Source organism: Camelus dromedarius, chromosome 3 (genome assembly GCF_036321535.1).
Source record: "Camelus dromedarius isolate mCamDro1 chromosome 3, mCamDro1.pat, whole genome shotgun sequence".
NCBI lineage: Eukaryota > Metazoa > Chordata > Mammalia > Artiodactyla > Camelidae > Camelus > Camelus dromedarius.
Genome location: NC_087438.1, coordinates 76,988,411 through 77,002,542, shown reverse-complemented (window position 1 = coordinate 77,002,542; position 14,132 = coordinate 76,988,411). Strand labels below are relative to the sequence as shown.

General features: G+C 39.2%; 2 protein-coding genes across 3 annotated transcripts in view; one reads left to right on the top strand and one right to left on the bottom strand.

Annotated features, from left to right (window-relative positions):
* The first annotated feature begins 735 nt into the window (after positions 1 to 735).
* On the top strand, positions 736 to 6,214 carry SRP19 (signal recognition particle 19). 2 transcript variants are annotated; one of them, XM_010987512.3, is made up of 5 exons: positions 736 to 993; positions 1,625 to 1,700; positions 3,747 to 3,818; positions 3,911 to 4,022; positions 5,680 to 6,214. In XM_010987512.3, exons 1-5 carry the CDS (start codon positions 953 to 955, stop codon positions 5,811 to 5,813), a joined length of 435 nt encoding a protein of 144 aa, XP_010985814.1. In that variant the 5' UTR covers positions 736 to 952; the 3' UTR covers positions 5,814 to 6,214. The 2 variants fall into 2 exon arrangements, with proteins under 2 accessions (XP_010985814.1, XP_031304670.1); XM_031448810.2 differs by having other exon boundaries at positions 839 to 993; positions 5,648 to 5,786.
* A 3,530-nt stretch (positions 6,215 to 9,744) lies between these two features.
* The window catches only part of REEP5 (receptor accessory protein 5), a 28,286-nt gene continuing 23,898 nt past the window's right edge, over positions 9,745 to 14,132 (bottom strand). The window contains exon 5 of the mRNA XM_031448811.2: positions 9,745 to 12,114. Within this exon, the coding sequence (XP_031304671.1) occupies positions 12,065 to 12,114 (50 nt within the window). The 3' untranslated portion in view covers positions 9,745 to 12,064. The remainder of the gene's footprint in view (positions 12,115 to 14,132) is intronic.

Sequence of the window (14,132 nt, the reverse complement as noted above, 5' to 3'; positions counted from 1 at the left end):
ACACTAGTACAAGGAAGATTGTGAGGCAGGAATTGAGGGGATGGAGAAAAAGTCAAGGGCTTTCAGTCAGACCAGCTGGGCATCTATGCTCGGCCATCATTAGCATGAATGGGCAAAATTACCCAACCTCATTGAGACTCAAGCTTTTGAGGAGATTTTTGTTTCGTTTATTTTGTTTTTTCATCTGTATAAGAGAGTATCTATTTTATCTTGCCCGTTTTTTTTTGCAAAGTGTGGAATAAACAGTCCCTACAAAAATATGAATGAAGGTGTGTTTAGTTGAAGAATGGAAGCCTCAAACAGTGTTTCGCAATTAACCTAAGGTATGTAAAAATACAGTGAATTTTAGGGTAGAAGTTTTTAAAGGTGTATAGTAAAATTTCTAACATTTACATGGCACACTAAAAGCACAGTGCCAGTAATTTTGCTAGCTCCACCACTATAAAAATTCATTTTTGCCAAGTTGAAAGCAAGCTGCCCAGGATCGGTTATAGATTAAATATATAGGCATTTCCTTGCCTACTCCAACAGCTTGCTCGGAACTCACAGCTTACCCGCGGTGCAGAGCCCTACTCTGTGGGTGAGAGAAGTCAGCACCATCCAAACTAGGTTCAGTGTGAAACTAGCCGAGAAAGAGCCTTGGAAGAGTAATCCAACTTTAGAGACAGCGCATGCGCCCCGAAGGCTGGTTTGGGGAAGGGAAGGGAAGAGTAGCGTTCGTGGATCCTCTCGCGAGAGGAGGAGGTTCCAACGCCACATCACAAACTAGAGAGCCCTGCAGCGAGCGACAGGTGCCGGAACAAACGAACTGTGAAAAGCCGCGGGCGCGTAGGCGTTTCGGGGGGCAGGACTTCCGCCGGAAACGGTGTGGTCTGGCCACTCTCAGGAGCCGAGTTCCGGCCGGTTTTTTACCTGCTGGTCGGGTGTTGACGCTGTCTGGACGCGTGGGAAGATGGCTTGCGCCGCCGCTCGGTCCCCGGCCGACCAGGACAGGTGGGTCCGGGGAGAGCAAGGGGCTTGCTGCGAGCCCGCAGGTGCTGCGCCGCCTTCCCCAGCCCTGAGGAAAGCTCCCCGGAGGAGCTCGGCACTAGCCGCGCGCAGGCTCCGGGCCTCTCCTCGGCCTGCCGTTCCTCCCTGAGGCCGGCTGCTCCAGGCTTTTCGCCGGGTCCCTAAATCCGACTTTACGTAGCTCATTGTTTACCTGTACGTGAGACGGAGGACTTTGGGTGCTCTGTGGACAGGACGTTAAGTAATCACAAAATGAAAAATCTGTACCTTTAGTTGTTGGTACGTTCAGAAAAGCTTGTTTACCTCTGACTCCATACTTTCTGTATGAGAGCGGGCCCCGCCCTCAGAACTTGACAGGCAGTTGTACCTAACTGAACAGTTACCCCATTGTTTTGTTTCTTTCTTCTTTAAAAGTTGTGTACACGTGGTTTTTTTTTTCCTATCTAAGGTAATAGGTTAAAGTTTGTTTTTAAATAAAGGGGAGGGAATTTAAAGGAAAAAAATGAAGCAAGTAATAGTATAGGTGTACCGACAGTCCTGGTGATGATGATGAAAGAATGAATGAATTTTTGGAAATGCTGCTCTAGTAATACCAGTTGGGCTTCTTCCGTGGCAGGTTCATTTGTATCTATCCTGCTTATTTAAATAACAAGAAGACCATCGCGGAGGGGAGGCGAATCCCCATAAGTAAGGTAAGTGGGCTGGAACCTCTGTCCTTGAGTGGTTGGGAATCTTGTACACAAAAGTTTCTTTTACTGCTTTGGGGACTGGGGAGAACAGCAACCAAGAACTGAGGTGCTCTCGTTAATAAAGGTGAAATCAGAAGGGCACTAATTCATAACTGAAAAAAATATTAAGTGGTTCTTCATATGCCTGTGTTTGAAAGAAGGTGGGGTGGGCCGTGTTGTACGGTTTGCACGGTGTCTTGTTTTGTTTTTAAACCGAGGTTAAGACAATCTTCTCCTTAATAAAGGAAACCAAAATTAGGGCATTGTACGATATGATGTCCAGAATGCATTTGAGTTTTTAAACAAGACTTGCAGAACATTCAGATGTATTACGGTTTATAGTTTTATGTCCATTGTCATCATCATCATCTTCATATTCTTCCTTTATTTGAGAGGGGTAAAGTTACTTTAAAATTAATACTTTTTTAAAAGTAGGTGTTTATAGTTTTAAAAGAGATGGTTTGTCCCTTGTGCTGTTTGAATAGAAAAAACCCAGATTCTTAGTTGGCCTGGTAACTTGACTTTGGAAAGTGCCTAGTGCCAAATGAAGGGTCTTTGTAGCTTTTTATTTTCATTTCAAAATTAATGTCATACTCTGTTTTTTAAAGAATCATTTACGTTTTGTAACTTAATGACAGATTTAAGGAACTCACCCTGAAGCAATACATTATTCTTTTGTTATTTAATATCTCCTATTTTGCTGCTTAAGTTGTAAAGGAAAGTCTTCTTTGCTGCTGCAGGGTAAAAGAGAAGATGCCAAAGCACTGATTCAGACTAATAACTAACATCAGCCCACATAGACAGAGGCCTCTGGTGGCAAGCTCCCAGTTAATTTGGAGAATGATTGAATTTTTTTAACTTTATTGGTTTATAGCATACATACAGAAACATACATAAATCTTGTGTTTATCTTGATTAATTTTTACAGAGTGAGTACACATGGGTAACCAGCACCCAAATTAAAAAAAGAAAACATTACCAGCACCCAGAAAGATTCCCTTATGTCCCCTCCCAGTCACTGTTCCCGCCACATATACTCACTACGAAACATAGCCACTGTCCTGACTTCCAGCACCATAGATTACTATTGCTTGTCTTTGAATTTTATTTAAATGGAATTATACATTGTGTACTTCTATGTCTGTCTTTTTCAATGGACTTTAAACTTAAAAGATTTATGTGCCCTTTTGAGTATAGCTTGTTAAATCTCATTGCTCTGTAGTAGGGTTTCCTTACAGCAGCACCATTGACATTTTGAGCCATATAATTCATGGTTGTGGGGGCTGTTCTGTGCTTTTCAGGTTGTTTAGCAGCATCCTTGGCCTCTACTCACTAGAAGCCAGTGCCCTACCCTACCCAACTTGTGACAATCAAAAATGTCCCTAAGCATTGCTAAACGTTAGAGCACAAAATTACCTTGCTGAAACCAGTGCTCTGTAGTATTGCATTGTGTGAATATACCACAGTCTGTTCTACTATTGATGGATAATTGTGTTATTTCTAGTTTGGGGCTATTAGAAGTAGTGCTGCTGTGAACATTCTTGAGATTGTCTTTCAGTGAACATATTTTTATACATTTTTTTGTCTATAGACACACTATTGGAATTGCTTGGCCATAAGGAATGCATATATTTAATTTTAGTAGACACTGCCAAACAATTTTCTAAAATAGTTAGTTACATCTGTAATAGTTGTTTAACCAGTATTCTTTGAGCACCTGCTATGGCCCAAGCATCATTCCAGGTGCTGGGGAATACGCTGGTGAACCAAACAGTCCTTACGCTTGTGAGGTTCATGTTCTTTTGGAATAGAGATGGACACACGAGTATGAACCAGTATGATTCCCAGGAATTTTTAAAAATTACAGTTGAAACAACTGTACCTAGTGAAAAAGGAAACCTTGGGTTTTGGTATATGTTTTGGTCATAGTGTTTGAAATGATTTACACAACAATGTAACAATATTCACTTAAAGCTGAGCTGTTTAGTGTTTTTCTTTTTAACTTCTAAGGCTGTTGAAAATCCTACAGCTACAGAGATTCAAGATGTATGCTCAGCAGTTGGACTTAATGTATTTCTTGAGGTATGATGTGGCTCTTCCTTCACTATTTTCCATATTCATCTCACTGATATAATAACTTTCTTAAAGCCTATTTTTTTATTTTTTTATGTTAGAAAAATAAAATGTACTCTAGAGAATGGAATCGTGATCTTCAGTACAGGGGCAGAGTCCGGGTCCAGCTCAAACAGGAAGATGGCAGCCTCTGTCTTGTACAGTTCCCATCACGTAAGCTTGTTTTAATGAATGAATAAAGTTTGGGATAGGTTACTTCTCTACCCTGTAACTAAAACCGACCTTTTGATAGGTAAAAAACAAAATCTGCATTCTGTAGATGAGTTTAGAGAAAGGACTGCTGCTGATGGAGAGAGGTAAACAGTGCTTTAAATTTCTATTAAGTTAAGGATCTTTGAGAATGTGATGAAACCTACTACTTGTTTCTCCAAAAGAATTGTTTTGTGAACATTTTGTAAACCTCTGGAAGTCCGTCATTACTGTCAGGTTAGGAGTGTGAAGTTATTAAATGGTCAGACATTATTGCTATTTCAGATCCTAGAGACCCTTGAGATCTATTATTAATCTCTATCATTAAAAAATCTAAAAAGCCATACTGAGTGAAAAAAGCGAGGGACGTGCATAGTATGGTATCACTTAGGTATAAATTTAAATACAAAGTATTACTATTTACTGATAGATGTATATACATTATTGTTTATTGATATTATATGTATAAATGTTTTTGGAATGGACTGTAAGAAAACACCAAGTCTTAAGGTAGCAGTTAACCTAATGGAGAACGGAGGGTGGGGAGTGGGCTCAGGGGTGTGATGATTAGAGACGACTGTGGCATTATCTCTGGTGTTTTATTTCTTAAAAAGCAACCAAGCAAAACTGGACACCAGTATTCCAAAATATCTGCGTATTGGGAAGATGAATATTTATTTACATGTTACTATTTTCTAAATTTTTTTATTTCTAAAAGATATGTTGTCATTTTTTAATTGGAGCTATTAATTTTGTTTCTTGATACAGTAACTGCAAACTGACAGCTTAATTGTTTTTAGTTGAATAGAAATAATTGGTTATTACATACCAAAACCTGTTACGGTTGGTAAGTATTTCTAGAAACTTAAGGGTCTGCCTCAGGAGAGACGGGTAGTTTATTTACAGTGTGGTTTTTCTTCTCTTTGGCATCTTTCTATACTATCTCTTAAAAGTCAAAAGATGCCTCCCCTACCCCAACCCCCCAAAAAATTTTTGCTTTGACCAGTCAATAAAATAAAAGTAAAAATTACAGTTGAAAGGATGTTGTTTCCTGTTTCCAGTAAGACGGTAATAGTAAGAAAGTAAAAAGAGAAAAGCTGACAGGCTGGGTATGTTGAAAGCAGCTACTGGAACTGGCGGAGGTGGTTGGTACACAGAGCAGGGTACATGTGTGCATAAATCATCTGGGCATATGAGTAACGTCTTTTGTAGCTTAATGCCATTGGATTTGGGTTATAAGACTTTGGTTATAAGAGGCCCTGCGTTTCCAAGCTTAGGATAAAGATATATCCTGACTCTGTTTCCAGCTTGTTACGTTAGATAAGTCTCCTTTGGTCTTCAAATCAGTTACGAGGACCAAGAGCAAAATATTTTCAAATAAAGTGTTCTAAATTCTGGTTTTATTTATTTAAGTATTTCAGCATTGTTCCTAATACATTTTCTCCAGCAAAGGCCCTCACTTGAGCGCATCATTGTCTTCATAGTCATTTAATTTTTTCTTTTAAATTCTTCGCATGTTCTTGATGTGGTGATGATTTCTTGAACTTTATGGTATTCAAGTTAATGATCTTTCATGTCTTATTTCTCAGATTATACACTAAGCCTAACTTCTGGTTCCTAGGTAAGTCAGTAATGTTGTATGTTGCGGAAATGATACCTAAACTAAAAACAAGGACGCAGAAAACAGGTGGTGGTGACCAAAGTCTTCAGCAAGGAGAGGGAAGTAAAAAAGGGAAAGGAAAGAAGAAGAAGTGACCTGGTGTGAGAATCAAGGATGTGGTACTACTGTAAGAGACATGAGTGGAGGCTTCTAATTTGAGAGAAAACAGAAGCATCTTGTTTGCATCATTTAACTGAACTGTGAACATTTGCCTCCCAGCTTCAGCATCAGAATTGACAATGAAATAAATTCACATCAGAAGTTTGCATCTAGCTCTTATGCAGTATAAAAGAAAAAAAATTTGGGGGGCTTTTAAACACAGTTTTTGTGGAAGAAAAATATTTTTAAGTGGGCAGTCCACCGACTCTACCATAAGTTACTTGAAATCCTGTATCTGTTTGTCCTTTATGTGAACATGTTTCAGATAAATGAGTTTGATATTTGAAATACACATTTTCTTCATCTTTTAAGTTAATGAAATAAAATTTGAAACAGACTTTTAGCTTTTCTTATGAATTAATGCTGGTAGAGGAGATAAAGGGAATAAAATGGGTAGTGGAAGCTTAGTTTGAGCCTGAAACAGGAAACAGTGGTTAAATCCTCTTGGAGGTCTATAAACAGCCAGTCTGTAGATCATATCCTCTTAATCAAATACTGTAATTAAACTATTCAGTCCATTACTAGTTTGTTGACATATGGAAAGTCCTGGAGTTTACACTTTAGATTTGCTTATTTTGAAGACTTAAGAACATTATTTTAATTGGAGTTCTAAAATTAACAATGCTTTAGTACCTTGAGATACACTTTTTGTTTTCAAGAAACTAAATTGGATTGGTGATTCTGATTTTCTTTCAAAGCCGTATGTTCTAAAACTGGTGATTTTGTGTAAAATTTAAGAGATTCCTTATCCAGCCATATGCTTTTGTCTACTGAGCATCTCTTGGGGAACTGCCTTTTCTAATTGCATATACTTCTGGAAGGGCTGTTAATTACAAGACTGCATGTTGACCACAGGATATGACCCAAGCCAGGCCAGTCAATTATTTCTCGTGAATTAAACCTGGAGTAGAAACACAAGTACAGATGGTGTTGGGAGCTAAGAGAGCTAATGGTCTACAAATTGAACTGTCCTGATTCCTGTCTTCCTGAGGCCTGTGTAGCTCTTCTGTGAATTGTATGAGATGCCTCATATCCTTCTTTTGGTTTTTATTGCTTGAGAGCAGACAATTCCAACTGATTACAAAATAAACGAAACCAGAGTTTCAGACCTTTAAAAGAGGTTACACACCCAAATGATCCATTGTGTGCGGGAAGAAGTATTAGAATTGCTACTTTAGTTTTTTCTCTCTAATGTTTTTTGTTAATATGTTTTATAGTGAACATAATAGTAGAGCAGTTTATATATTTGACTTACAAATAAATACTGGGTTGCAAAACATGATTCATGATTCTTTGGGAAAGTTTATCACTTAGGAATGTGTTTGGCTGTGTAACAGAAAACTCTTGTTTAAGTGACTCATTGTTAATTTTTTTCAAATAACATGAAACCCAAAGATTATTATAGATGTTGGTTCAGTTGCTCAGCGATGCCCTCATATCTTTCTACTCCACTATCCATGGCATGCTTCTAACATACTTACAGTTGTTGCAAGCTTGTAATTGGGCTGATACCACTTGCAGACTGTGAGTTTCACCAAAGGGCTATCTGGCTGAGACATTTTGGGAGAAATTGCCAGGATCAGAGATGTTTTCTCTTAAGCTGATCTCTTTTCCCCAGAGAGGAGTCTGAAAAAGCTGCCATGAGGCTAAAGATCTGGGAGCCTACTGGGAGAAGGCAGAGTAGGGGAAGTGGGTCTCAGTATTTAATCACTCAATTCTGTTTTTAATGCATTTCCCCTCCCTTAACTCTCCTTGTGTCTCCTACTTTAAAGATCCTCTTACTATCCCCAGAGGATAAACCTCTAGTCTTTACTTGAATGGGAATAGGGTGATTCTTTATCACACACTCCTTACTTTAGTCCCCACCTAACATTAAGATGCTCTTTGCAGTTATTTTTTTTTTTTAATTGAAGTACAGTCAGTCAAATGTGTCAGTTTCTGGTGGACAGCATAATGTCCCAGTCATGCATATACATAGATACATTCGTTTTCATGTTTTTTCCATTAAAGGTTATTACAAGATACTGAACATAGTTTCCTGTGCTATACAAAAGAAGTTCTTTTAAATCTGTTTTTATATATAGTGGCTAACATTTGTAAGTCTCAAACTCCCAAATTTATCCCTTCCCACCCTGCGGTTATTTTGATATTAGGGGTAACTCTAATGAAATCTCTATACCCACAGAGAGTAGTTGGGGTAGGCAGAATGTGCCCCCTTCCGCACAAAAAAGAAAAAAACACCTGTGAATATGTTAGTTTATATGGCAAAATGCTTTGCATGTGTGATTAAGGATCTTGAGCTGGAGAGGGTAGTCTGGATTATCCAGGTGAACCCAATGTAATTATAAGTCTCCTTATAAAAGGGAAGCAGAGGTCAGAGTACTAGGAGCTGCAAACAAAGGAACGCACACACCGTCTAGGAGCTGAAAGAAACAAGGAAATGGATTCTCCCCTACAGCCTCCAGAAGTAAGAGAGCCCTGCCAGCCTGTTTCGGATGTCTGCCCTCCAGAACTGTAAGCTAATACATTTGTGTTGCTTTAAGCCACTAAATTTGTGGTAGTATCTTACAGCAGCAGTAGGAAACTAACACACCAGGCGAACTAATTTAAGAAACTCCAGACCTTGGAACTCTCGACCTTAGTAGTAGTTTCTGCCAGTAGTTCACAACCCTGGCTACGTATGAGATTCACGTGAAGAGTTTTAAAATACTGGCACTGGGGAATACAGTAGATGAATGTCGTAACTTCTGGTAGGGGAGGCAAATACCAGAATTTTTTGAAAGCTGCTCAGGTGACTAATGCGCAACTAGGTCTAAAAACCTCTGCATACTAAGTGTAAAGACAGTATTTACCTAACTCAGTGGTTTTTATCTCAAAGTGTGGTTCCTGGACCATCCGCATCACCTGGTACCATGTTGGAAATACAGATTCTTCAGCCCCACCCCAGGCTCCTGAATCAGGAACTTTGGGGACCGGCCAGCATTTTACCAACCACCCCCTTCCCTTTGACGAGAAATCCTGGTGCGCAGTGAAGTTTGAGAACCATTGATTTGATCAAAGAACCTCTTTATTGCTCTTAATTCTCTATGTGTGTTACAAAGAGATTTTATAAGGTAAGGAGCCAGAAAAGCTTTTAATTAAGGTCATTAGCAAATATATTTACTTTCCCCTGCTGCATTATATAGAACTGTAGTATTTGATGGGTAAGTGTGTGAATTGTATCTGTTACTCTGAATACCATGATTCTGGACACACATGTAAAAGCGGATGGTAGATGAAGCTAACCAAAGTACACCCCCGAGAAGTAGGTATTTTTAATAAAATCCCAGGTTCTTCTTTTCTTGGCCTCAAAGTATAGAATGATTTGGAGGCACATATAAGAAGTGTCTACTACAAAATACACTTACATGCAGTTATACACCAACTATTACGTTAAGAGAAAGCAGTACAGCTGACCCCCTCCCAGTCAAACATCCAGGTGTAACTAACTGGTTCTCCATCTGGGCATTCAGCCAGCCGCACGCGGCTCGTGTAGTGCAGTAGTATGTATTTATTGGAGAAAATGCCACAAGTGAGTGGACCTGTGCAGTTCAAACTCATGTTATTCAGAGGTCAGGAGCAGTTTAGGTTTCTTTTTTATCTAGTGCTAATTATTGGTAGAAACTTGTTTTGGTTGCTGTGTTTTCTTTAGGGAAAGTCTTTCCTCTGACAGGTACTTACCACCAGTGGGAAATTACAAGCCAGGTGAGGAATGGGGTGCATAAATGGCAGTGTTTAAAATTCAAATTTATATGTGCTTAAGATTTTGCTTAAATCATTCTAAATTTTTTAAGCCCCATAAAATAAAATGAAACTCTAACAACTCAATAAGATAATGGAATTTTATTTACATCCATTTCCATTTAATATATCACATCTTCAGGATAGGTGGTCACTTATTTAAAGGCTATGCTCATTTTCTTCAGGCTGTAGGTAGAAGACTCCCCAGAGTAGCAGTAGCTGTGGCTCTGAAGCTTTTAGGTAGAAGAATTGTAGGAATTCGTTGACTTTACATATCCCTGAAATACCGTTCATGTACAAATGAGTGCTTGTCTTATCACTTGACACAGGCTCAATTAGTTTTTCAAATACTCTAGCCATGGCACTATATTATTTAGGAAATCTAAAATGAGACAGAATTGCTCAACTCATAACTTGTTATTAATATGTACATGTTGAGTGCCAGAAACAGTAACTAAAATTTCTTACAGAATGTGTAGGAAAAGCTTACAGAAAGTATAGGAATTAAAAAAAAAAAAAAAGCTTACAGAATGTATAGGAATTAAAAAAAAATTGCACTCAGAATTTTCTTAATATTGTAGTTTCTAAACTTACATTAGCCTGTAAGTAGTTATGAGCAAAAGTAACTTCTATGCTTCCCCATCTTGCCTGATATTTTGTACACTAAAACTTACATATCCTGTATGCCAACAATCTGACTATATATTCATATGCTAGAAGTTGCTGTTTTCATTCTTCTGCCATTAAGAAAGGCATACTTTATTTATGGGGAAGGGGATTTAAATACTCCCAGAGGTATTTTTTTTTTTAACCTAAGGCTTGATTTTCTTCCAATAACAACTAATTGTTTGCTTTCTAAAAGTTTTTTTTAAGGTAAGTTTAATAAGATGCTGTACCATCATCATATCCCCCCGCCAAAAATAAATGCCTTCATCCCTAGTATAATATTTGGGTGATACTGTCTCTATTTTTGATACCTGTGATAATTTTTTACATAATGAGACATTGTTATGATTTTACCTAATCATTATCTAAGAGAATTAATCATCTTTGCCTTCAAAATTATTTTACAGGCCTGGATATTTAATTTTGTTAGTTTTGTTATACTCTTGTTTTAGTTAGTTTAGTCTGGTTCAGAAGGATCCCAGCAATCCCAGCAGTGTGGTGGGTGGAAAGTTCAGATTCTCCAGTACAGACAAGTTGTCAAGGTCCCTATAAACTATGTGGCTAATCAAGTTAGTGACATTAATTTTAACTTTTTGTTCTGTACTTGAACTATGAGGTTATATGCAGTTTATCAAAACAAAGCATAAAGATGAAGGCATTTAAATGGACTACAAATGATTCTGTCTTGTAAACTAGGGAAGCCTCTGGTGTTTGACCTTAAAGGCCAGGGAAGAAGGTGAGGGCAGATTCCTTAACCACTGCCAACTGGATTACGGGTTATATCATACTTCCCTTCATTCTCTGAGACTTGCTCGTAGAGCTTGGTGTCATCATTAGCATGTAGTTGCTAATGATAAAAACAAGAAGGTACGTGTGAATCAGAGGTGGGCAAGTCTCTGGAGGTTCCTTGAACTGTTTATAAAAGACTAGGAAAGAAACAAGACTGAATCAACATGTTATGCAGCTATGAAGGTGAAACCAGGGAGGGTTTCCGCTATAGCATCTTAAAAACAGACAAATCAAAAGTTATCAGCCAATTTTTAAAAAGCTACAAGACAACATTACTAGTTCAAGATCTGGGAGCTGTGACGTATGTTTACATTTCCCCATTTATCACTAAACTGACTGCTTTACAAAGCTGTTCCACCTCATTTATCACTTAACTGTTCATCTGAAACATTATGCATTTGTATTAATTTCCTGAAGTATTGTTTTACAGATCACACCAGCACAATGGAACCCTCAGCCTTTGGCAGGTACTCCCATGAGCATTATGCATGCAGCAGACAGTAACATTTCCCTACATACTTACGCACAGATACATGAAAAACATTTAATACAAAATTGTACAATACATGAAGGAGAACCTTAAAGACTATCCTAAAATACACGTACAGAGAAAAGGCATGCAGAGAGAGCCCACTGAAGTACAAAGCCTGTGGGGTACATAGACTTTTAAGTTTATAGTTCCTGCAGGATGGTAATGTCTTTTCCTACCCTGAAGTAAAACACATTTTCAAAAAATCTGGACACTGCCCATTGCATTAAATTTAAGTTAAAATGCTCTCTATGTATACAGACTGTAAAAGTAAGCAAAAACTTAAAACACATTCCTTTTTTTAATATATCAAAAATGCTTCCAAGGCAACATTATTAAAGTGATTATACCACAGTTCCTAATATGACATCAAGCTCTAACAGAAGGTACAGAGAGGGCAGAACGGTCCATCCGGTCAGTGGTTTAGGTGCTCTTCTTTTCTTCACCCAGTAAATTCACGGCAGCTTTCTTGGCTGTTAGGAGGAAAGAAAATTGTATCAAAGCATTTGCAAGACGAGCCCTATGCCTAATGTTGCTACCAGATAACAACTTGGATGAGTCATGTTCAGATGAGAACACAATTTTGTAGGCAGGGCTCGGAGAGTTTCCAGGAAATGGACAAGGGACCTCTTCAAGCACAAACCCTGAGTACTTACTAAAGTTACTGAGACTCATCTGGCCTAGCCCCCTTGTACTGAGTCTCCCCTCTGCTCTCCTTTAAGTATCGCACAGAGCAGAGGTTCTTTGAGCGTGGTGGTCCTCCGTACAAATTCTCGTTTGTGTCTGGGTGCTGACCTGTACAATTTCGCTATGTCTCAGTCTGATGACAACTGGGTCACTTATCTATCTCATGGTGACAAAAATCAGAGAAAGTCATCATTCCCCAAGTCAAGAAATGACAGAATATTTATACACATGCTTATATTTTTCTGTTGTGCTACCATTCCCTTGTAGGATGGGAAGAGTTTGCTGTGAGTTTTTAAGTCTGTAGCAAGCCACTACATTCTTCAAGAAAATATTCTTATATCTGTGGGAGACTAAGCCTTACCTTTCCTAATTACCAAGTGTGATGTGTGTGAAGGGCTGGGGGACAGGAGAGTGTTCTGGAAGCCTCCAGGGCCTCCTGACATTCCACAAACTGCAGTTGTTCTTGATGGAGCCCAGAGTCCAGTGATGCCAGACAAGGCATCCCGCCTCATTCAGCAGCTACCTGACAGCCGCTCTCCCTTCACTCAATTAAAACTAAACAGTTTACAAAGAAACTGTAGCCTCCCAACTAGCCCTTTGTAAGCATTTACTTTTTGGAGACTCCAGAAGCTTTGAGAAAAATCTAAAATGTGTCAGCATCTAAATTCCTCTTATTTTCATTCTTACACCCTTATTTAGGAATGTATCATATCGAAGTAAAACTGGATTTTAAAGTAGTGAGATCTAAGAGAATCAAAGGCTGAGAAATGTGGGTGAACTCAACGGGAATTAGGTCACCAGAGGTTGCTGGTTAGGCTGAGAGCAGGTAGGAGCAGTTAAGAAATCTCTTAAAAAGAAAATGGTGACCCCAAAGTGGGAGGCTATGAAGGCTACAGTTAGAACACACTGAAAACTGTAGAAAATATACTGAAGTAGACGGGAGCCCAGGAGCAGGAGTCAGGGGGAGAGAGCGCTCTGTTCAAGGACAGACCTCCAGCAATTTACCTTGTCACTCATCCGTTTTTTGGCTCTGTACTGGGTCATTCCTTACTAATTTTCAAACCTACTTTGTTTCTTCTGCCTTAAGAAAAAGAAAAGAACATCCTCAAGACCCTAGTGCCTTCCTCCAGTTACAGCCCCTTTCTTCTACGCCTCCCTGCATGAAACTTCTCACAAGGCTTAATTTCCATTCTCTCATGTCCTTCCCTCCCGTCTCTCATATCCACTCTGATGGGGATTTTGCTCCTACCACTCCACAAAGTCCAGAGCCTTCTTCATTGTTAAATCCAATGGACAGTCTTCAGTCCTTCTCTGACTTGACCCGCCTGCATCACGTGACACGATGGATTACTCCCTCCTCTTTCAAACACTTTCTTCTCTGGGCCTCAAGGATACTACAGTCTCATGGTTTCCCTGCAGCCTCAACTGGCCACTCCTTGTCAGTCTGCCTTTTTGGTTGCTTCTCATTTCTGTAATTTCTAAACACTGGTGGCTACCAGGCTCAGTCCTCAGACTTCCTCTTTTCTAACTATGTTAGCTCTCTTAGTGGTCTCATCCAGTCTCATGCTTACTACACTGACTACATGTGGGTGACCCCCACCTTTCTATCCCGAGCCCAGACCTGTCTTCTGAACTCTCAACATCTATATTCCAACTGGCTGTGTTGACTTCTCCAGGTACTCAGTAGACACAAAGTTATGTCCTGAACTGAATTCCTTATTTTCTCCTCTAAACCTGTTACACCCAGTCTTCCCCGGCTCAGTGGCAATTCTGTCCTTCCATCTGTTCAGGCTAAAAGCTTGGC

Coding starts and splice junctions, on each gene's coding strand:
- SRP19 (XM_010987512.3), top strand. CDS start 953: ATGGCTTGCGCCGCCGCTCGGTCCCCGGCCGACCAGGACAG. Junction 1,701..3,746: donor GGCGAATCCCCATAAGTAAG/GTAAGTGGGCTG, acceptor TTAACTTCTAAG/GCTGTTGAAAATCCTACAGC. Junction 4,023..5,679: donor TCTTGTACAGTTCCCATCAC/GTAAGCTTGTTT, acceptor TCTGGTTCCTAG/GTAAGTCAGTAATGTTGTAT.